This window comes from Melospiza melodia, chromosome 2 (genome assembly GCF_035770615.1).
Source record: "Melospiza melodia melodia isolate bMelMel2 chromosome 2, bMelMel2.pri, whole genome shotgun sequence".
In the NCBI taxonomy this organism is placed as follows: Eukaryota; Metazoa; Chordata; class Aves; order Passeriformes; family Passerellidae; genus Melospiza; species Melospiza melodia.
Window position 1 is genome coordinate 102,404,536 of NC_086195.1, and position 24,800 is coordinate 102,429,335.

The following is a 24,800-nucleotide window of genomic DNA, read 5'->3' on the forward strand; positions in this document are numbered from 1 at the left end:
GGCTGAGGCGCGGCGGCACGGTGAGGCGCTGTCAGAGCCGCGCTGAGAGGTCCGCCCAGCTCCGCACCGGGATCCGCCGCCGCCGCTGCCATGGAGCCCCATCGCTGGCTGCCCCTGGAGGCCAACCCCGACGTGAGTGCCCGGCCTGGGCAGCGGGGCTCTGCCGTGCGCGGGGGCTGCCCGCCCGACAGGCTGCCTGCTGTGGGGATGGCGGGAGGATGGCGGAGGGGAGAGGGCAGAGGGCTCCGGGCCGCGCCGGACCTCATCAGGGGTGGCTGGTGGACGTAGGGATGGAGGAAGGTCTCATTCCTTGGATCCGACTGAGTCTTAACTACCTTCTGTTTTTTGCTTTCTTTTCAGGTCACGAATCAGGTAAGAAGCTTTTATTTGAGATAACCTTTAGTCTCTGCAGCTTTGGGCCCGTCTCCTGTCGTTTTCGTGTAGTACAGGCTCGGTCTTGTCCAAGGAGAGTGCTCCCTTCCTTCCCTGCGCGTGTCTGCGCTCGTCTTCGCATGTCCGACCGTGCTGGAACCTCTCCCGTAAAGATATGTATGAAAGAAAAACGAACAGTAAAAAGAGAATATTTGTGGCCTGGCTGTTACTGTTATGAAATTTCTGGTGTTTTTCAAGGTGGGTTTTAATACATTAATTAGTGGTTAAAACATTAATTTATATATAATATGTGCCAGGTGTGGACCTGTATGTGATGGCTTTGGGCACATTAATTTATACATAACATGTGCCCGATGTGGACCTGTACACGGTGGCTTTGGGCACATGTATGGATCTGCTTGCATCACGGTGTTGTAGACTCATACTTTTTTGGCTGACCATAAAAATAATGTAATTTTACCATATTTGCGCTTTCCTGCTTAATAATGACAATATGTACATGACTGGTTGTTGCTGTTTTTGTTAGCGTGGTAGAACCCACGCTGGAGAAAGGAAGCTTGTTCTAGTACACAAAACAATGGTCCCGCTAAATAAGCTCTGGCTGAAAGGAAATCACACATACTCTAACCCTGCATCATGTTCTCAGTGACAACTTTGAGCATAGTGTTAATGGTCAGTTGTTGATTTCAGCAGGCCTCTTGGTAATGTTAAAGATGGTGTTTAAGCCAAAGGGCTCTGAAACTTCCATCAGCAAAATTGTATTCTTAAAACTATATTGTTGAAATATTTTGGAAACTGGGAATTTCTGTGTGTGAAGAATGTTTTGTTTGGTTTTTTTGTTGTTGTGGTTGCTGTAATGTGCAAACTACATCTGCAGGAGAGTGAAGGGTTATTTGAAACTGGGTCATTTTGTGTGTTATAGTTTCCTAGGGCAAATAATTTTACAATTCTTACAGTGCTGCTGCTGTGGAGCGATTTGAGAAGTCTGTAATCCCAGTCTTCTGAGTTAAAATTGACGGCCTTTCCTGGGAGCCCGTCTTGAACACATGCTATAGTTTCCTCTTTTTCATTTTGAAATTCAGAGGCTAAATTCCAGAAAATAAGTGACTAAATAAATAACTGAATAAATAACTTCCAATTATCTAACTTTTTCTTCTGACTTTCCAGATGGTGAGATGAGCTCATCGTGGTACAAATTAAGACCACCTTTAAAGTAGAAATTGAGGAGGAGAAAATAGTGACATTCTTTCATCTGAAATTTCTTGTATCCCTATATTTTTATGGTGTATGGAGAAAATCCTAAAAGGATGTCAAATGTACAGTTTTAAGTGTGTTTAAAATTCACCTCTTTTGCCCATTGGTGATGGATGTAGCTGTTGTAGATGATCATGGATAATAGGAGTTTGTACCCCACAAGGATTTTCTTGTTACTGTTTCTGTGTAGAAAAGGCCACTTGAAAGCAATTGGATTTCCTCCTTCACTACCAGTCTTGACTGAGCAGGATTGTTATTATCTAGAGAGAGAGATGTATATTAAAAATAATAAATAGGTGGGTGTTGACTATGAATACAGTTTGCATTATTAATCATTGTTCTTTTAATCTCATCAGTACAGTGGTGAACTGTGTAGCAACAGGGCTGTTACTTATAAGTTATTCATATCCTGCTTGTGTTTAAAACAACAATAATAGTAATTAGAAATTCTAATGAAGTTGGTAACTAATTTTTGGAAAATCCTGTTGAGTTAATTGCAAGGATGGGCATTTCTTGTAGTACTCTGTACTGTGCTCTGTAAAATATTCTAGAAGTCTTTAGCATTAAAAACCCCAATGATCTACATCTATAAACTGCAATATTCATGTCCAGTAGTAATTTAATAGATGTTTTTAGTCAGACATCTAGCCAAGTGCCAAGTGTTTCTTCTTGGGGTTTCTTATTTGGCTTTTTTAGTTGAGTGTTAGACTGTCTCTTATGCATACTGCTTTTGTTAGTGTTAAAATTATTGCTAGGAATGGTAGTGAAGTCTTAAACAAAAAAAAAATTCCAGTGACCTGTAAGATGCATAGATTCTTTGTGTTAGATTGTAATTAGAACCATCATCAAGTGCTTACCCGTTTTGATTATTTTGCCAATAGTTTTATTCCCCTCATTAACAATAATTAGTAAGGAAATGTACTAAATGTAGGTTCATTTACTTTTAGTATGTTCTTACAATACTGTGTCTTCTCTGGTTTTAAAATATAGGCTGTAAATTTGAGGCTTTCAGTCTTTGTGGTAGAAATTCTGATGATAATGGGAAAAAAGGGTATTTCTCAGTTAGAGGTATGTGAAGTTGTTCAAAAATATGTCAGAAGTTTTTCTCTGTCTGAAAGTGTTTATATTATAATACAAGTCCAGGAATTTCTAAGTCCTTAATCTGTATAGAACCTCTCTTTGTACATGTGTGTTAAAATTATTTGAAGGTTCAGAAACTGGCTGCTGAGGGTAAACAAGAATATTCTTTCTTATCTCTAAAGATTTCCAGTGGCAGTGGGAATGTGCCACGTGTCTGTAATGATGTTTTTAAGAAGAAGACAGTCATTCAATGCAGCACACAGTGCTGGTTGTAATGAGTGAAGGCAAGAGTTAAATGTACCATACAGTGCTAAGTTATTGTCACAGTACTTCTTTTTCTCCTTCACTTCTACAGTCTGATAGAATGAATTGTTGTCTACCTCTGATACAGAAAGAGTTGATGATTCAGCATTCACAAAGCTCCATTTTGTGTAGAGTGATGGCAGGGAATGAATGGTTTCTTCTCTTTGACCTTCCTTTGGCCAGGGCCTGATGTGACCAGCACTACCCTCCTTCCTGGCTATCTTATGGGATTTCTTGCTGAGAGAAAGCTAGGAAATTGTTTTTCAATTACTATCTGTGTGATGTTTGTTATCTTGTTCTCAGTTTCTTCTGAGAAAAAAAAAAGTAGACTGCTTATAAATTTTTTGGAGTGAAAAGATCAGAACACAAGCTGATTGTTCTTTCTCATAATGTTGCTTCAGTCTGCCTTGCAACCCACAATTGATTGTTTAGGAAGTGTAGATAAACAAAAAGTATGGGTGGATATTTTTCTTGATGTCCCACCATTTTTCATTACCTCTTCCCTTTTTTCATCTTACACATTGTAAGAAAGATCCCTGCTTCTTGGATAAGATAACATAAGACAGCTACTCATGCCTTCATTGGATCCAGATAAGGATAGAGTAATTGAGTGCATCCGATTATGAAGCTCAAGCACTGGCTTCAGAGTTTGACTACTAATTGTTGGCCGTGGCTTGAGTTCTTTTTGCCCCATAGGGCTTAGTTGCTGGTTCTTAGTTGCCTTCCAGCATTATTTGTAGTCCTTTGATCCTACTTTTTGGGGGGGCTTTGGAGTTTTGAGTTTTTTAAGCCATTAAGGTATTGAGAGTCAGCTGCATAAAGAAAATTATTTTAGGTCATGAAACCGTTGACAGCTGTGGCTTGAAAGTTACAGGGACAAAAATGCTCACAAAGCATAGAACAAATGGCAGAAACTGGATACAGCCAGTCTTTATCCATTTATGGAGCACCTCTCTTCAGGGTGTCAGGCAAATACAGAGAAGAATTAAGTATCTTGGAAGCAGGACTTAGTCTTCCTGAAAGATCTTTTCATTTGCTGGACTCTGGAACACTGTCCCACAAGCTTTCCCAAAGAAAAGCTGTAGTGATCAAAAGAATTGAAAATGTGGTGTGCACAATTCCTGAAATGCATTGGAAGGTAGTGCTCATAGATGAGGTACTGAGGTGCTGTCTTAGTGTGAAAGGATGTTGGATGTGGAGAAACACACGTCCTTCTAAAATGCCTAGCTAAGATTACTACTTTTTTTTTTTCAGGTGAGGGAGTGGAGTTTAACTCTTTTGTGGTAAGCAGAGAGAACAATAGTGGAGGTAGTGTACATGCTTGGAAAACAGCCTGTTATTACTCATGTAGCCTCAGAAAGTTGAAGACCAGGATTCAGTTTGTGTCTTTCTGTAAACACAGTATCTCAGAAAGGCTTTCACAGAGCCAGCAAAGAGGGAATGTTGAGCCTGTGTTGCTGCATAGCCAAGAATAAGCACAAGGATAAATATGAAGGAATTGTAGGTGACCACTGTGAGAACACTTTGTGAATGACTTCTTCTAGTTTAAAATATCCCCAACTATGTAGCCCTCTTACTGATGTTTATATTTACCTATTTAAATAGGTAAATCTGTTGCACAGGGAAAATTGTTACTTGTTTGGGGGTTTAGAGTAGTATTTATATGAATAGTTGAAAGGTTGTCTTAGCTCAGTCTTCGTATGTTCTTCAGTAATTGAAAGTTATGAAAAACATATATTTCATTCATCTACTTGTATTTGCCTCTTCTGGTCCTTCTTATGATCTTTTTTGCTCAGTTTTTTAGTTTTTGTTACGAGGGAACCCTTACTGTCTTGAAGACAAAGGGGAAAACAGGTGACAGTTATACATCATATATGTTATCTCGCTGCACTGAAATGCTTTTACCCACTTTGACATTTTCCTTGCTTAAAGAACCAGCAGAGTCAGTAGAATTCAATGGTGGTTTCAGTAAACTGCAAAAAATGAAATGTGTGTAACAGCTTATTTAAAAGACTGGATTGATCCAGCTAATTTCTGTTATGAGTAACTTTTTAGATCATGCAAACAGGTCTGTTAAGTGTTTTTCACAGAATAACACAGTATTCTATTTTGAATCAGTGTCTCAGTATCAACACCTCAGGACTCTGCTGGAAGCATTTTGAAGCTCTTGCTCACTGGTTTTGGAGGAGGCCCGGGTCAGCTGGTTTGTCCAGATTTCTGAGTGCTTTTTTTGCATTGTTGCCTGTGGGATGCCCTGGTTGGATATGTACAGCAGTGCCTGGGCATACTGAGTGTTAAGTTTCAAAACTGCTTTATGGATATGTGAAAAATATATACCTTTCATTTTGAAGAACAGCAACACTAACTGTGAGTTAGTGTTGCTCTTCTAGATACCATGATGTAATGAACACAACTGGAAGGATAAGAATTTTGTGGATGTAAGTTTTCTCACATTTTTGAAAAAAAAAATTGCGATGGGCTGTATTGTTTGAACTTTATTATGGTGTCCGAAAGTACAGAACCTGAGGATATTAAAGTATTTGTAATAAATTTTGATTTTCCCAAAGAAGTCTATTATAATGGGTCATCTCTTGTTTGGACAAGATCACACTTGTTCAAAGAACAAGATCATACTTGTGGCCATTGTAAGTGAGAAGGAGTTGGTAAAGAAGAATAACGCAGCTTATGTAAGTTCCAGCTATCTCTTTGCTCCTGGTGTGCCTTTTGACCTGCTGTACAGAACTGAAGTTTTTACAGCTGCTGCATATCACTGAAATGATGCTGTCTCTAAAATGTACTGAAAAATTACTCCTTCATTTTAATTCCATAAATGTCATGGTCAAAGAATGAAGAAATATATCCTTACAATGCTCCAACAGTAAAATACTGTTTGAGTGGTTCCCTTATTTCTAGAAAGGAATTTCACTTCTCAGAGAGACTTGGTTTTGTTACGTGCTGCTAGAAATTACGTGTAAAGAATTAAAAGCAAAATATTGTGCAATTGTATTTTTAATACAGATTAATAAGAATTGGATACTTTAAGAAATGAATAATTTTCCCTTTCTTGATGATTATTCAATCAGTTACATTTTACTCAATGTCTTACTACAATTTAGGGGAAAAATTACCTTCAATTCAATGAAGTGCCAAAAATTCTTGTGCTTTAAAGAAAAAGTTAGACAATATTGATTGGCTTAATTGGTTTATTTATATGTTGTCCTTCCAGTTTCCTAAAGCCATAGGAGCACGTCATTTTTGCAGAGGAAAGTCCTAACTGTGTTTTTATTGTGATATAGAGATGCTTTAATGCATTCAGCAGAAGTACAATAAAATGTAGATGCTGTGGGTGTTTGGTTTATATTTGTGCTTAGAAGAGGATGGCAGTGGTTGGTTCTTCTCACAGAAGCTCTCTTGACTTCTGCATCTGAGAGTCTGGAAATGTTTGTGCATTTTACCAGTCTTACATTTTCATGGTTCCAACTTTTATATAAATACCACAGTAAGATGTGGAAAAATCCAGGCCTTGAGTATAATGCCTTAGTATTTAAAATGTGACATTGCTGAACTATTTGCAGAAGCTGTCCAACTTCAGTTGCCCTTAAATGTCAAGCTCCTGTTTTGTTTCAGATTTTGTCCTCACTTTGTTTTTACATGCAAGTGACAGAGTAGAAAAGCCCATTGCTGCTTAGACAGTATTTCAGTTGTGCATTTACTACATAAGTTTATAATAAATTTCACCCTTACACTGACTTATCCCACTTACCCTTTCTGCATTGCCATAACCCTGGTACATCTAATCTTCCTACTGGCTCTGGAACTGTTGGCAGAAGTAGGATTTTAAATTGACATTAAAGATAACTGCTCTGTGCTTTTTTTTAGTTAGTAGGCTGAAGTAGTGGTACCAGCAAGGAAAACAGAATAGCTTATACCACATGCTACGTAGGTAGAGTGCCTAGAGGTGCCTATTGTAATGTGTTTGCTGTTAACCAACATTTAGACATACAGATTTACAATTTGTGATCATTTAGAATAGAGTGAGGTAGGCTGGAAGGTCTGGTCTGCAGACCAGCCATACTCTGTTCAAAACAAGTTGTTCAGCAACCTGTTAAGTTCTGTATTTCTCAAGACACAAACTCCACAGTCTCCTGGACAGTTTGTGGTAATATTTTACTATGTTTCTTATTTTTTAAATTTATTTTTAAATTCCTTCCTTATGTAGTTCCATTTCCCTGTGTTTCAGCCTGTTGTTTCTCTCTGTTTTACTGTGTGCTGCTGAGATGAGTGTCTCTATCTTCTCTGTGCTCTCCCTTAGCTAGTTATGAACACTAGTAGTCAGGTGAGAAAGAAGGGCCTTCTGGAATACTGGGGCAAAAAGGATAGATTCATAGCAAATGCAGATAAGGGTGAGGGGTGTGTAGTTGTATCTAAAGTGGCTTTTTGTCTACTAGCTAGCTGAACCAGTGAAAAACCAGAAAGTGTTTTTCAGCAAGGTCCTTTAAAACAAGAAGAAAAGACACAACAAAAACGATGACAACAATCTGTAAAAATAAAGTTGTGAAAAAGTGAATGCTAGATGTGTGGGAGGGTTTGTGCTGCTGTTCTTCCTGAGATCCTCTAAGACTTCTGTAATATAGCCAAGAATTTTTCTTTTTTTTCTTTTATTAGGTGAAAGCTCAAAGACCTATAAATTAAGAATTGTCAGCAGTGTGATAAGCAGTGTCTGAGAAAAAGATTCTGATACTCTCTTGTGCAGATCTAGAGAAATATGAAGCTGCTAATTTATGTTATCTTGCATACATATTATCAAAGAGAAAGTGAACAGCTGAAAATGAGTGAGCCCTCAAAGAACCATAACTGTTCTTTACAGTAGGTATTTGTAGATTAAAATTGCTTGGATAATCTCTAAATAATTGGAAAGGAAAACAGCAGAGATCTCTCACCTTTTTAGACAGTGACGTTGTCTAAAAAGTGTACTGAACTTCCTGCTGTCCTAAAACAGGAATGACTTTGTCTTCCCCTCCAGCCATCTATTGTTCATCTGTTACCCATCTGTCACTCTCTCTTGCACAGGGACTTAGCCTGCACAGTTTTTAAATCTATTTAATAATTTTCAGAAGGATATTTCTATCTTTTTTTCCAGGCCTGAGTGAAACCCTCTTGACGCACAGAGAGATATTTTCTTTGCCTATTTTGAATCTATCCTTAGTATTTTATTTTTGGTTTATGATTCTACAGTAGAGTTAGTCTGGTTATGTGTTAAGATCACTGCTTGTCATACTAAGCCTATGCTCTTGCTGTTCTCTGTAGTGTTGACTATCATTTTTCATTGTCACTCTCATTGTTTACTGGAAGATAAAATTTCTTGGATTGTAAAGTTTGTAGGTGGTGTGGTAGCATGAATAATGAAAGGTGCCCTGTATCAATGCAGTTTTAGTTCTGTTAAATTCTTAATTCAGGAGTTTGAGGAAACCATTCTTGGGTTTGGTTAGCATTTTGTTGACGTTGGGTTTAAAGGGGTTGGTTTTATTTTTGTTAGTTGGTTGGTTGGTTGCTTGGTGATTTTTTTTTTCCCCAGTGGTGTAGAACAGGACAAGAGACTAAACCACTTATTTGTCCAGTAACTTAATGAGATTCTTTATTATTATCTTTCTCTAGGTGAGTGTCTTTTTTATTTTTGGGCATTTGTACCCTTATTTCATGTAATATTGCAAAATATCAAATTATATTAGAATGGAAAATGGATTTTTTTCAGTTGTAGTACTTATCCTGCAATAAAAATGATAGCTTAATCACTGGCTTAATAAGAGAAGTACTGGAAGTACTTATTAATTAATATTTTAATGCACCCATACATGTAATCTCTTCTCTTTTGAACTTTTTTTTTTTTTTTTGGCTATTCACAAAGTGGTAATTATCTTCACAATGTAGAAAGTTAGAATAGAAGTTCAAAGTACACTGTCTTCTGTTTCATCAGTTACTAAATGCTTAACCATCTCTGTGGTCATTGATTCTGCAGCTGTTGTTGAGGTGCCTAGTTTACTTAAGTAGAAGAATATCCCTTTAAAAAGCAAGCATCCAGTCATCAAAATATTACTCCATCAATATATTGCACCATCATAGTTTGAAGGGATTTTTCTTGTAAAAGCTACACTTACTGAAGCGTGTGTCTTCTATAGTTTTGCTCCTGACATCTTTTTGCTTGTAGGAGCTCCAATATGAGCCCTGGTGCCAGGTATTCTGAACTCATGGAGTCACATAATACCATATGGAGTCAAATAATGCCATAAGTTTGTTCATGTGTGCTCTGACTGATGGCTCTGATAATTTCTAGTTAACATAAATATTCAGTAAAAACAGATTCACAAAATCTTCTGTTTTGTGACAGAACACTTTTTAGGTGGTTGAAATGCTTTGATGCTTCAGTAAATAGTGCTGGGAGTGTTTCCACTTCCCTTCTGTAAAGACTATTTAAATACATAAAACATGGGAGTTTGTGATTTATTCAGCCTTAATTATTAAAACTTATATCTCTTTTATTCTCCTTAAATTTTAGAAAGCATGGGTTGTTTTAATGTATTTCACATTGTGGATACTCTGTTATGCTTCTGAAAAGATAGATGTTTGAGTGTTCTTGTTTAATATTATGTTTTTTTTTCCTCTTCCAGTTCCTGAAACAGTTGGGTATACATCCTGACTGGCAGTTTGTAGATGTTTATGGTATGGAACCAGAACTGCTTAGCATGGTGCCAAGACCTGTATGTGCAGTACTACTTCTCTTTCCAATAACAGAAAAGGTAAATGTTTATTTAATAATCAGTTAATTGCTTTTGTCAAAAGTGAAATGGGAATGTAAGTTTGAATCTTGTACTTGGCTGTCATATTAGAATCAAAATGAGACTCAAGCTTTATTTGAGACTTCTTCATTAAAAATAACACAAAAAATGCTTCTTTTGATAACCTTGCATGTATATTTCTGATTTCAAATCAGAATGGGAAAAGCTAATGTAGAAGCACAAAGAAATATGCCTCACACTTTTCTATTACAGGCAATTTAAGGTATTTTTTATAATAAGTGCTGTGAAATGGCTCCATTTGCTAATTTTAGCAGAAAGCTCCAACAGCGTAAGGAAAATAAGAAATAAGGTGTAGGACAATATGCTACTCCTTTTTGAGTTTTTGTCCTGTTACACTGACAGTCCTTCAGTCTTCAATCCACTTTCAGTTTGGTCATCAGTATTGATGTGGCTTTCACTTCTTGGGATGGGATGTACTATTAAGATGAAAGACAATTTTCCCTCCATCTTTCACTGTGTTGGACTTTGATTAAATCTTCAATGTGCTTATTTTGTGTCATCACATGCCTTTACTAGTGTGATTCAATTGATCTTTCAATTTATAAGAGTATTACATGATTGTGATAAGGTCAGCCAAAAAGGTTGAAGTGAATCTGTCCACAATTAATTCTTTTAATATATCTCTCCAAAAGAATATGCAGCTTATAAGGACAAATCACTTAGCTATTGATGCTTAACTTCTGAACACAAGGTGTTTAAATAGACAGGAGTGACAGGTCAGTCTTCCTACACATTATGTCCTGTAAACCTCTGCATTCTCAGTTTCTCCAGAGCAGCTATGCAGGCAGTACTTCTCAAGCTTGATTTCAGCCACCTTGATAGTTTTGAGCTTAAACAGACTTTCAACTCACCTGTCCTCAGGAAATGTCCTTTTTTGTCACCTTTGAGGCATTGTTTTCTGTGTACTGCCATTTCTGTGTGGCTGTTGGAGGTACAGGTCTGACTGTCACTTTTCTTTTGCCTCCCTGCTTGTGCAAACCATTTTTTTGGATCATGCTATGGGAGCATTATCCCGTAGGAAAGAACCTTGCTCTTGTCCAGAAGGTGTATCTGATTTCATCCTAAAGAAGCATATGACAAACAAAACCAGAGAAACAACATTTGCTCTGTTGCATCAATCAGTCAAATCTGAGCACAGGCAAATGTTCAGCATGTTAACCTTCGGAAACATCAGGGACACAAATGTTTCTATCACTGTTTAGCCTGGCTGTGTGAACAGTGAATGTTTCATGGGAGGTCCCAGTGTTATGAAGCTTTTGTTGGTCACTGTGAACTCCACAAGACCCTTGAGCATTATTTGGTATTTCTAGAGTAGTTTTTCCCTCCTCAGTCTCCCTTTCAAAATGGCCTGTAAAATTACACTTTTATTTAATTTATGATTTATTTGTTTCTTGGCTGTGTCTAGAAGGTGCCTATTAGTTTTGCTGCCTATTTATGAAAGTGCCTATTAGTTTTGCTGCCTTTTTTAACACTTTTTTCACTGTCTGTTCTTCTGTCTGGAAGTTCAGTGGTTCTGTGGTTCCTGTATATCAGTTTCCTAGAACTTGCTTTTAGGGCAAGCTACTCTTGTTAGCATTCAGATACTTTTAGGGTTGTTGTACACTTTAAAGGTCAATGCTTTCTTAGTCTGCATAGTATGTTGTAGACAAAGTGAATATTGTGGCTGTTGGCATTGTGGGCCTAATGAATTAATAGATCCAAATGAATCTAAATTTTGGGATATAGCTTAGCTTAGGAAGAATCTGTTGAGATCTGGTCTATCCCTTGCTCAAAATTGTATTTTTGGTATTCTCAGCACTTATATATTTATTTTTTCTGTGGATTTTATTTTAGTTGGGAAGGAATGAATGGCAGCTGTATTGTTCACTTCCCTAGTCTTAACTTTTTGTCTGGTTGAACTCTGTGAAATTTTTATCTCAATTAAGGCTATTTTTTTTTTGCTTGTAGATAAACCAAATTAAAATGGTTTATAATGCTCTTGCTATTAGTTAGCCTATTCAGAACATTGAGGCAACCTACAAAAGTGAAATATGGTGCTGGAAGTTTTTAGTTTTGTTTGTCATGACAGTACAGACACGGGAAATTTCTCAGGAGTTTGCAGGAAGAGTTCCTTGGTAACATTCTGCAGTCTTACTTTACTTTCATCATACTTGTATAAAAAAGCCCATCTACTTCAGAATTCTTTTTTTTTTTGTCTGCAAAATTACCTAATAAAAGAGGCAAAGGAAGAATCATTAACTGGAACATTTGTCGATTTATTTATTTCTTTTTCTGTTCGAAATTAAAATTTAACAAAAGAAAATAAACAAAAATCTCAAACAAATCCAGTAAAAAAACCCCATAACAGAAATCCCCCGCAAAAGATCCAACAAATCACAGCCAGCGACAACAAAAAAAAAAAGCACAAAACTGACACACTATTGCACAGTATAACAGGTTTTAGTCACATATGATCGTTATAGAACAAGTATTTTAGATTGTTCAGTCAAAGCAAATTCTCTTTTTGCTACAGAAAATAAAAGTTTACTTCATGAATATTGCTTCAGAAAGGCCTGTTTTGATGGCTTGGGTGTTATATAGATCTTATTTTAAATTCCTGGGAAAAATGAAATGTAACAGTGGAACATTTAAAGAATGCTTTATGATGATTAATCACCTGAAGTATTATGGCTTTCTTGATAGCACTTTGACACTTCTGTCCTTAAAAAGCCATTAAAGTTGCATTGAGGAGAGATGGTGACATGAGCTCAGATAAAGGAAATACTTTGAAAATTTTTAAAGTTGTTTTAGATTACACATATTCAAAATGATGTTTCAAGTGTGAAGGCATTGGGTTAAGAAACAGCATAGAGCAGTTCAGGTAAGTTTAATACACTTGTTGGACCACATGTGTTAAACATTTCAAATGGCAGTAGTAATTAGCTGTTGTGTTTTATAAATTGTTTTGTCTTGAATGATGAAGCTATTTGTACTATTTGTTGAATAATTGTAACTATTTGTGTCTAACTTTCCTTCTAGTATGAAACCTTCAGAACAGAGGAAGAAGAGAGGATAAAAGCTAAGGGACAAGATGTCAAATCATCAGTGTATTTCATGAAGCAGACCATTAACAATGCTTGTGGGACAATTGGGCTCATTCATGCTATTGCAAACAACAGAGATAAAATGAACTTTGGTAAGATTTTTTTGGTTTGGTTTTGCTAGCTTCTCCCTTTTTTTCCTCAACTGTGGGAAGCCATGGAGGGAAGGATATGTTTTGTACTATTTTCTCTGAATATAACCATTCATAAAGGCTGAAAGAGTGCATTTTTACCTATAATTACAAAATTATTATTTTATACTAATTTACGAGCTAAAGCACTTGAAACATTACAAAGTGCAGTCAGCCTTCTGTGTCTTAAAAATACAGTGCAATTCTATCTTATCTTCAGATCTTTTGTTGGATTCTATAAGCTGTGAATGAAGTTGGAATTAAAACATGACACTAATTATGTCTTTTTAAATTTTTTTAAGAAACTAATTCTTCACTGAAAAAGTTCCTAGAAGATTCATTATCTATGACTCCTGAAGAGAGGGCCAAATACCTAGAAACTTATGAAGTTAGTATCATGTGTTTTTACTTTTATTTAAAATGGTGTAAGAATTACTTGCATGAGCAGGTACTGTCCTTGGGGGTTGACTCAGTGAAGCAGCTAAACAAATTTGATTTTACAGTGAACTTGTGATCAGACAGTTGCTACAAAGGAAACTCTGCTTTGGTATTTTAGAATTTTCCTGCCTGCCCATAGCTCAGTCAGCAGAACGGATTTTGTCAATGTTCTCATCCACATTAATTCCCTGGCTTAGTTTAAAATTACTTTGAAATGCATGAGAAATGTGTGCATAATCTTTTCTTTTTATGGGTTCAGGATATAGTTTAATGGTCAATTTAAGCTGATCTGGGACTATTGCTGAAAGGATAGTCCTTTTGCTGCCTCTTTTAATTTGTGCCTTCTGGTCATATCTCCATGCTCTTAGCAGTTGAGGCACACAAAGAGCTGATTTGGCTGAAATATGATCTCCTTCCCCTACCAAAGCTGATAATGTGGTTAGCCACATCATTAGTGCTGTTTGAAAGGATGTGGCTGAAACATCTGGCCAGTGGTGGCTGGAGGACAGTGCTGTTGCTCCTGATGGTCATGAGGGTCCTCTCTCAAAATGAAAATCTTGATGATTTTTAAGTCAGAGCACAGTGTGAAGCCCTCAGGAATAGAAGTGTTTACATGTGGCTAAAGGAAGTAGTAACAAACAGAAACAGCAGAGATTTATGACATTTTCCATGGAAATGTTGGACACAAAATGACTGATGGGAGCTTCTATCTAAATTATTTTTTCTGCTCAAAATGATAGCTTAAAAAAGCATTTTCTGTGTGCAAAAGTCCCATTACAAACTGAGATATTTGACCTGAATTGACTGTTACGAAACTGAAGGAGTGGTCTTCTGAGATCCTTGGAAGTGGAGACTATCAATTTATTAACTTTCTTATTTATTATAAGCACTGAATAATATAGTTACATCTATGTAATTGATAAAATGAAGTGCAAGAATGGTTCTTACAACACTGAAAGTCTCTCATTTAATGTCTGATTGAAATATATTTTAATTTTAGGCTATTCGTGTCACTCATGAATCCAGTGCCCATGAAGGTCAGACTGAGGTATCCATTTTTTTAAAAAGTCTTTGTTTATATCTACTTTGAGTTGAATATAATTGATGTGAAAGCAATCACATGTTTAAGGTTTTCAGTGAAATTGAGATTATTGCTTGGTTTTCAAATTGTGTCATTAGTCCAAAATTAAGTGACATTGCTGAGGGGGAACCAAACTTGAAGCCTATGGGCTTTTTGTTTGTTTGTGGGTTTTGGAGGTGGGAGTTGTTTGCATTAGGATTTTTTAGCTCTTAAATAACATGAAAGATATTTCTAAGCTTCATTTCAGAGTAAAACAGACAGAAACTTGAGGTTTTCATGTTACACATTTGTAGTAAGATTGTAAGATTCATAGTAACCATACAAGTGTATCGAACATTTAATGAGAGTTTGGAAAATTATAATTCAGGAAAAGAATTAGTCCAATAGTTGGTTTGCAGCTGTGTGTGTGCCGTCTGTATACAATACAAATTCAGATAAATTCTCATGCCTACATACATTTATAAGCATTTATGCCCCAACAGATTATGTGTGATATGGAAAAAACAGCTTAGTAGCTGACAAAAGAACCCTGAAATAGCCATAAACTTAAACATTCAACATTTTTCTGCTTCAGTCATACTAAGTCAGTTTTCCATCCTTCCGGTTCAGATTTCACTATCTGGTTGACAAAAAAAAAAAAAAGATTATATTGTTGCTAGCATTGCTTTGTTTGACAAAAAGAGAAACACTTCTATGTTTGGCTGTGGCTCCAGTGACTCATCCATTCTCTCTTTTTGAAGTGCAGTAGGTAACATTTTCTTTTTTTTTTTGTGCAGTGTCTTCTATACAATGTAGGAGAAAGCAAATCTATCCTTTCTGCTCCCCCTTGCCCTGTCTGGAAATGGAAATGATGAGAATTGGTTTAACTCTTTCTGTTATAGATACTCAACTTCCTTTGTAGTGTTTTATTTAAAAAACCACACCACTCTCTCTTTTTATCTCGTTCTCTAAATTAGCCAAGGTTCTATATTTCAAGAAGAAGGATCAGAACAAATTTGTTGTTTTTTCCTTTTCTAAGTAAGAGACTAAAAAATATGGTCTGTTTTTTTTTTTTTTCTCAAATGAGTTCATTTCTAGATATTCTTGGCCAGCTCAGAAAGAGTGATTATCCCAACAAATTGCTGAAGACTGAATATTTTCCTGAGATCCTTGTGAAAGAGAAACTTGTGTAGTTATTTTGATGTACTGTAAGGTTCATGTAGGGAACGATCTGTCTCTGCCTTCTTCTGGCAGATATTATGGAATGACTGAGAAAGAAAATACAAGGGCTGCTTGTTTTGAGTGTCTTCATGAAGATTCAGGAAGCACCTAAGTGATGATGGAATCTCCTAATAATGGACAGTTAACTTCTTGAACTTCCACTAATTAATTTGTTTCCTGATCGAGATAACCACCATACAAAAGATTAATACTTGCATGGAAAGATGAAGACTTCTTTTCATAATAAAAAATTACAAGATTGTCTTAGCAACCATGCCTCAACACAGATATTGAATAGCCAGTTTCCTTGCCAGTTATTTATTATTCCATTTTTTATAACTCTATCTGTAAGTAATTCAATATGGGTATTCCTTAGACTAGTGAAATGACTTTTTCCTGTCTTTTTGTTTCCAAAGTTGAAATAGTACAAAGACTGAATATATTTTGCAGGATCATTTTTTCAGAATAGTTCTCATCCATCAATCAAGGAGGGAAGAAATAAACAAGTTTTGTTACTGGAACATCAAATTGCCTGGAAATCCTGTCCTACCAGATGGTAGTTAAACAAGGCACCAAGGCCTCCCCATTCATTGGTACCTAAGGACTTGCTTTACTTCAAAGTAAAATTCTTTTTAAGTGAAACAACATATATATATATGAAACATGAATATGCTGAGAAGTGTAACTGAGAGATAAAGTGAGTTAATCTCTTCTTCCTTCCATGGGTACATTTTAAATGTCACTGTGTACTCTCCCTGTAGGGGTTGAAGGGTCTGATAAGCAGCATGATCTTGCAGCTGCTGAAGTTACCATAGGTAGATCATATGAGGTTGTTGCCTTGTCCTTTGGGGTAAGTTGAGGATTTCTAGCACCTTTTGGGAAAGAAAGAAGAGAATCCTATTCCTCCTGCATATCCATTACTTGTTAGGATTACTTTCCTGAGAATTTAAAGTTCCTATAAGAGCACTGGAAAGGAACAAGGTTGCCTTCCTATGACTGTGGTTTTTGACCTCCATGCACCTCCTCCACTGTCCATATAGTCAAGGCATGTTCCATAGAGATCTTTCCTTGAGTAAAGTGGTTTATTTAGTTGCTTAGTGACAGTAAGTGCTGTATAGTTAATGCTTTGTGAACAAAAGCACTTTCTAGATCTTTACAGATCTTTTCTACGTCTCTTATGGATGTAAAGATTGAGAAAACATGCAGGCCTACTTTTTCTTAGGATGATTAGCTTGGCTTGTGTTCTTCATGAGAAAATCCTGCTGTATGGGTGGTTCTGTCCCTTAGATAGGTATTGCATACTACTGTCCACTCACATTTATAGAAAGTCTTGCTAAAACTTATCTGTGTTAGACAGGGTAACTTCCAGAAGTGGGATGGATAGCAGTCAACTCCATTGATTTGTTTAGGAAGGAAGGACATTTCCTTCCACCATAAAAAACACACCATCATATGATCAACATAAATTTTCTGGAATCATGAGCTGCAGAAGGTTTAAAAACAGCTCAGAGTACAGACAGGCTCTCTTCTGATAATTCGGTTTGGTAGGTTTGGGGTTTTTTTTCTATGTTCTGATGTTTCAGATATTTGAGGATTCAATCTTTAATACTTCTAAGTAAAGTCTTTATTTGTTGATTGCCCTTGACAGTCTTGCTATGTCTTCACAGACTTTTTTATAATCTCTATGATGACTTAGTTTTTACAATATGCTCATGCATTTTCTGCTTTTTTCTGTGTCATGTACATAAGTATTTCAAACCTCAAAATAAAGTAAGTCTAGCTAGAGGTAAAAATCAGAAGTAATAGCATAAAGCAGTGCTGTCTTCCTAATATTTCTGTATTTTGTCATCCTGTCGGGTGGTTAGGATTTGTTTCTGTTTTAGTATAATCTGTAATTAGATTTTTTTTCTCCTAAATTTTGTTTGTTTTAAAGAGCTCTTCTCAGGGGGAAAATACCCTCACACTAGGCAAGATATTACTTGTAATGGGCTTCTAGATTCCAGATGATGACTGCTAGAATTTACAGTGATCACTTTGCTTGTGGGATGTGTCATTACTGTGGGATCTATTTGGCTGAACATGAGGATGAATTGATAAGCAAGTGGATTGAAGCTGAAAACTATAGAATGTTCTGCCTTGTTGGGTGCTTTAGCAGGCTTCCCAGGTTTGATAGCTGTGATTCATTTGCTTAGTTAAAAAAAACCAACCACTTTTCTTAAAAGTCAAAGAGATTTTTTTTCCTTCAAGGAGATTAAACTTTCAAGAACTGTTAAGCAGTTTTCATTTTGATAATTCATTTCAAGTGTGCTAATTAAAAGGGTTGTAAATTTGCACTTAATCCTTCAGGCCAGGTTTTGGACCAGGTTCTGTTAATGCTTCTGGGTTGTGTGGCTCCATGTCTCACTTTATTGCTACAATAAATAGCTAATGCAGTCTTACGGGAACTTTTTATGGATACTTCTGTGTAAATAATGTAGGTCTGTTTAAAATTACTTTGGTAGCTAGTAGTAAGACTGGGAATGGTTCCACAGAAGAATTGTCTTGTTGGCTTCAAGAGTGGTTTGATTCTGGTTGTCTGTTCAAGTACCATAATGAGGGCAATTAATGTAAGATTCCTGGAACAGTATTTCTGTTGAAGTTTATGATGATGAAGCTTACACCTTCTTAAATGACAGGTATTTCATATCCAAAGCTGCCAAAAAAAAAAATAAATCTAGGTCTTTACCTTAAAGCTTCATAGATCCAGTGTACTCTTTTCTGTGTGACAGCTCCTGAACTGCAACTATTGTTGAGAGTAGAATAGGTGCCAGATATTCAAGATTCTCTTTATTCTTCCATGAGTCTTCTGCTGAGCATGCACTTCTATTTACAATATCTAGGATGTCTTAAGATGTGGAAAATAGAACCTGTTTCTTTGCCCAACTGTACACACTTTTAAGCTGATCCTTATTTTATTGCTTTTGGCTGAGCCATCTTTGAGTTTTCCCTTTTGTTTTGCATTTGGGGTTTTTTACCTTCTTGTTCTTCTGATGCCTCCTTGAGGAGCTCATAAGCTTTGAAACCCTGTACTGCCACACACCTTAACATTTCTGATACCCTTTTACAAAAACAAAACCACACTCTCCTTTGAAAAACCACAACCCTTCAAAAATATTACAATGACAGATTGTGGATCTACATTAGCTGTCTTATCAGCAGTGATTAATTAAAACTAAGTTATAGCAATATTTGAGGGAGGAAAAGTACCAATTTATAGCAGTGATCAGGATGAGGTTCATCCTTACTTTCAAAACAATTGTAGTAACTATTTGCAAGTAACAGAGCAGAAAATCTATAGGGAACTTTTTTTTGAAAACAGGAAAACGTTATTAAACGAGAGTGACTTCCAGGTCTAGAGTCTTTGCAGAGTAAATAAATTTTGAAATTTGAAATGGGGACGAAACTTATTTTGTATCCTACCCCTCATTTCCATTAATATTATAAAGTTACTATATAGCTGCCTGGGAGAGTAGGAGAGAAGGAAATGCAAAGGCACACTTTGTGTAGAAATAAGCCAGTAGAAATTGTTTAACTCAATTAAACAATTACATGCTTCAGGGAAGTTTTTCCAGGTATAAAATAGTACCTGATTCTTGAAATAATTTACCTTTTTAATATGTGAATATAATAACATGAGTAGAAGATACTTTTGTTCTGCTCTCATATTACTGGCATCAGTATCCAGTAATTTTGCAACTGTGCTTCATTACAGCTCAAGACTGCAGTGAGGAAAATGGCAAACTATGCCACAAAAATCTTTTAAAAATATTAATTGGCCTTTAGGCAAGGAATTAGATCCAGAGAATAATTTGTATTCAATTTCTACATTTCTCAAGGCTTTGACATGCTTAGCTCCTGTTCAGGTGCTATTTTGGTAATACTATCTGAAGTTTTAGCCAGCTGTGTGTATCTGTGGCTGTAAAAATCATTCTAGATTGGCAAGTTTCCTACAGTGTCTTCATGGGCTTCCCACACAGCTTCCTGAAACAGCTGATCCTGTAGCCTTGTAGGAGCTAATGCTGGCACAGAGGGGTTACAGGCACACTCCTGGAAAGACAGGAGAAAGTTTAACAGACTAGACTTAGATCAGCTTTTGTGAACAGCAAATACTCCAATAATTGTGCTGTTAAGTGATTGGTAGGCTCTTTGTGTAACATAAGGTATCACTAGCTGCTGCCAATGGCTCTCCATATCACTTTTTGATGTAAAGTACAAGTGATGGAGTGAACTTTCTGTTATGTCATGTGGTCCTTGTGGCATATGGAACCACTTTTGTGATGGAGGTAGAAGTTATTTTGGACCGGGGAGTTTCAGCAACGTTTATGCATTGCTGCTTAGCAGAATGTGATCTGTGGTCCTTGGGAAATTCACTTGTTTAGGTGTTATTACAGCATGGCTCAAAATGATGTTTCAATCAGGTAAATAAACACAAGTGATATGGCCACTTGAAATACCTGTGCTGGATATTGGTTACAGAGTAGTAAGAACTGTGTTGGATATTGGCTGGAGAGTAATAAGAGCTTTTGATTTTGTTCATGACCTAAATTCTTAGGAGAAAATTAAGAGCTCTGACATTCATGTATTTTCTTTCCTCTTCCTTTGAGGCTGATGAGAATGTCCATCTAAACAAAGTTTACCTACAATGTTTAAGATTAGTTGTTAAGAAGAGAAAGATAGAAGAAAACAGAACTGCAGAATAAAATATATCAACTATTAAGGGAGGGCACAGAAAACACTGCCTTTGTTCTGTAACTCCTCCTGTTTAGGTTATTTTAGTACACTTTGTACATCTATCTCCCATGACAGCTTTGGCTACTAGAACTGTATGTTCTAGTGAGATGAAGCTCAGACTTGAATGGACTGAGGTGCAGCATCTGAGCTGCTACTTCAAATGGAAACAACATTCTTGCACCTCATTAGACTCTTATCAAAAACATTGATTAAAAAATCAGCCTTTGAAAATCAAAACTGGTGTTTATACTGACAGAGTCAAAAATCACAAAAAAGGTCATGTCTCAGATGTTCACAAAAAGCTGAAATACTGGCACACATCAATGTGTTTATTTAGATACTCTTTTGTTCACAAATTTGATCAGGAATATTTTTAACACAGATTGAAGTTGGCAGCCTCTAAAAACACTACCACAGCTTGATTTCTTCTTTAACTCAAAACATAACTGCAAACTGTAGTCTGTAAACTTGTTTCATGTGCCTGGAGAACTATAATCTTGCTTGGAATGCACGAAGTTAGACTTTGATCACAGTAACAGTCGTTAACATTGGCAAGAGCTAAGTAGAATCAATGCACTCTGTTCCCAACTGCTATAAAACTTGAACTTCCAAAGATCTCTGGTCCCCTGGGGCATTACAATTTATTGTTAGAGAAGAAACATAAAGAGCTTCCCTTTTGCTCCTGCCAAGAGCATATGGTGGGATTTTTTTCTTAAATCACCCATATTCCTTGATGTTTCTTCTGAATAATCCATAGTCCTCTAAAGAAACATTTGCATCTTGAGAGAATATAAAATCAATGATGGAACTGTTTCATACATGATTTTTAGCTTAGCATTAGAGAACAAGCATATAATCTCTCTTGTAAAGGTGGTGAAGTTCCTAAAAATTTTAGCTATGGCCTTTTTTTTTTTTCTTTTACAGTCTACAAAGTAAAAGTGTGAAAAAGAGCTTACTGGAATCATGTGAAATGTTTTAGAAATTGTGCTTGGTTAGTCTGTGACTCATTGCATTGCCGTGTTACCTAATGTGTTAGTGTTTGAGACATGCCTTAATCTGATTTCTGTACTGAGCAAATTGCTAAAAAGGTATTAATACAGTAGAATTGTTATTCTGCATCCTATGCTTAGCCATAAAATCTGCATGAAGGAATTCTGATTCCTAGGATGAAACATAACTATAGAGGATATTCGCACCCATAAAGCCACCCACAGATTTAAATAACAAGTTTATAAGAAATAAATAACACAAGTGAAAAAATATTTCTACAGTTTTGCATCCCACATCTCTACCAATCAACTGCCATAAGTTTGTTTGTTTGTTTCTTTATTTTGCTTGGTTTTTTGCATCTCTCCAATCCATAATGCTTCCTGTGCTGTTCTTGCACTATCTGTAAGAGACAGCAAGCAGCAGGTATAGCCAAGTGTGACAGGTGATGGCTGAGGTCACAGTCAGCCTCTTGCTCTTAGGCAGAAGAGAAAATTATTTGGCTCTCTCCTGTTTGTTTTTTTTTTTCCTTTATCATACCACTAATTTGGAAGGAGAAAAGAAAAGAGTTTACAATTCTTAAGACTTGCAACATTTTACCAATATGGCTGAAGCGAGACAGTGGGCTAAAACCCCTCAGAGAATTGATATTGCATCAACTGACTTTGCTCGAGGAAGCACTCCAAAAATACAGTATTTGGTGTGCAACAATGCTGTTCAATTTATTTCAGAAAAAAAATCTTGTGAAGGAAAAACTATTTGAAAAAAAAATCTAGTCATTTAGCCTTTGCAGAGCTCCCTAACCTTTGAAATTTTCTTCTTTTTGTTGTGGTTACACTTTTTTTTGATCACAGAAGTCACCATTGTGATAATCTAGCTTGACTTTTGCCTAACATAGACCATAGAACTTTAAGTCTTCAGGGAGAGATAAATGACCACTAATTTTGGAAAGATTTTTTTGGGGTGCTCTAATCTCACCATTTTTCTTGTCTTTACCCTTATGTCTAGCAAAGTAATACTCTTGGGATATTGTCCATTCTTAATCATGGGTTAAACTTACATGGAGAATACTGTAAATATTTTTTAGTGGCTGCAGAAGGACTAACTAAAATGACTGGCTCAGATGTTGATCTGCTGGCAGATGTAGCCCAGTTTGGTCTGTAATCTCAGTCTCAATAATATTGGTGTTGATAATTGTAATGTTGGAAAATGAGTAGATCTGTGAGGACTGGAGTTTCTGAATCTTAACTTTCTAAGAATTTGCATGTTGGTCAGGTTTTTGTTGCATGTAAGGAATATCTAGTTTGGAACAAGCTTTTCTTGCAATCGAATTGCACACATCTCTAGTTCATGTGAATTCTGTAATGTTGGAGATGAGCTCATGAAGCATCTTCTGCCTCTGTGGAATTCTTCCTTTGTCAGATCCCTCTCCTCTGTCTGGCTGCTTATCTTTTTATAAAAATTTGAAGGAACTTAATGTCTCTCAAGGTTTCACCACCACCACCACCAAAGGCTTGAAATGCTGTTGAGAAATTTAAAACCCTTGTGAAGGAAAGAGGAGGAAGAGGGTTTTTTCAGACAGTGTGATACATAGATTTAATATGCATGTTAAAAACCCCAGTAATGGTAATGACTAAGGAAGAAGAACACTTAGTTTTAACTGTAATACAGACCCTTTAAAATACTGTGTTTAATTCAATAATGAGCAATTATTTAAGAAAAACAAAGTTGCAAAAGGTGGTGGGGAAAAGTGATTGATAGATACTAAATACACCCTCTCTGAGAATAATCTTAAAGCTGTAATAACCCTTATATTGCCCACTTGGCTGGAAAAGTTGTACATTTTATTGTTGCTTCAACCTTCTCCCACCTCTGCTCCAGGGATTACTCTATGGGAACTGTATAATGAGCAGCATGTTGGGAGGAGTCCCTGCATGCTTATGGAACAATGCAACTGGGCAGATGCAGAACATGTGCCAGGGCCTCTGATCCCAGGCTTGTGCCTGTGAAACAATGACCAGGACTGAAAGCTATCTCCTTCTGTTTCCCAAGTTGCCAGACATGTTGTTATGTAGTTAAAGTTCATTTTGTCTCTGTCCCAGTGCAGCTGGTGTTTCTTTCTACACAGTGACACAACCTCAGAATGGAGAAAAAGAGAAAAGCCCCTGTCCCAGCACAGGTTGTGAGCTGATAGGCAGGGAAGCTTCCAGAGAGGAAGGTAGCATGGGCTTGAACTTCTTGCTGCAAGGATGCTCTAGACCTGAGTTTCCAGATAGATGAATTTTTGTGGCCACTAGCAAGGTAATCAATAATATGTATTTCTGTTTAGAAGTGGTCATGCAATACCAGGTACTGCTTTGTCCTGTCAGGTCCTCAGTGCATTACACATGGACTGAAATAATTTGCTGGATTGGGTTCCACAAACAAGATGAGCAAACAGGTCCCTGTTTCTAGAACCTGACAGGTTTGGTGTGAACCAAGCCACGAGCTCTCCAGCACTATCAAACTTAGGCACTTTTAGGTATGTGCAGAAGCACAGCTCTTGGTGCCTGACAAACTTTGTATGTGATTCCTTTTAGATCTTAGATTTTAGTAACAGCTAGGAGTGCATTTTGGATTGGGGCAGATGGTAATTGCCTGAACATTTTCTGGACCTACTCCATGAAGCTTTTAACTTCTTTATAATGTATTTTTTTGCATTTCAGACAATAAACTTTATGTGGTTACTGGTTTATATGACAATAACATTGAATTCTCTTTCAGGGCTTTTGTTTTACCACTTCAGATGTTTGACCTATTATAATTTTCAGCACAGGAATATGCTTCTGTGATCTTTTCTTCTTGTGAAGTCAGACTAGTTCTTGCTTTTCTGCAGTTTCTAGCTGTTAATAAATTTTGTTTGAATAGGGTGTTTCAAGTTAGGATTTGTCTTTCATATTTTAAATTAAATGTGAAATGTATGAATTACCATTCTTTTTTTTTTGAGATGTATATTTAACATTAATTTCATAGTAATGTTAGCATGTAATTCTAATTTAATTTTAATATTCATTTTAAAACAACCTCAGTTCATATAGCTTAATTTGTGCTTATTATTAAAACCATGCATAGAATTTTCTGGTTATTACAACCTTGTTAATTAGTTTGTTAATCCAGTATTAAGTTTGCTTTTTCAGAATTCCTACATATTGTCTGCTGAAATTCTACTCTTACAGATGCAAAAGTATAT

General features: G+C 36.4%; 1 protein-coding gene across 1 annotated transcript in view; it reads left to right on the top strand.

Annotated features, from left to right (window-relative positions):
* The window catches only part of UCHL3 (ubiquitin C-terminal hydrolase L3), a 41,590-nt gene continuing 16,790 nt past the window's right edge, over nt 1-24,800 (top strand). Inside the window, exons 1-6 of the mRNA XM_063149445.1 lie at nt 1-132; nt 361-372; nt 9,696-9,824; nt 12,903-13,059; nt 13,398-13,483; nt 14,534-14,581. Coding sequence (XP_063005515.1) covers nt 91-132; nt 361-372; nt 9,696-9,824; nt 12,903-13,059; nt 13,398-13,483; nt 14,534-14,581 — 474 coding nt within the window. The 5' untranslated portion in view covers nt 1-90. The remainder of the gene's footprint in view (nt 133-360; nt 373-9,695; nt 9,825-12,902; nt 13,060-13,397; nt 13,484-14,533; nt 14,582-24,800) is intronic.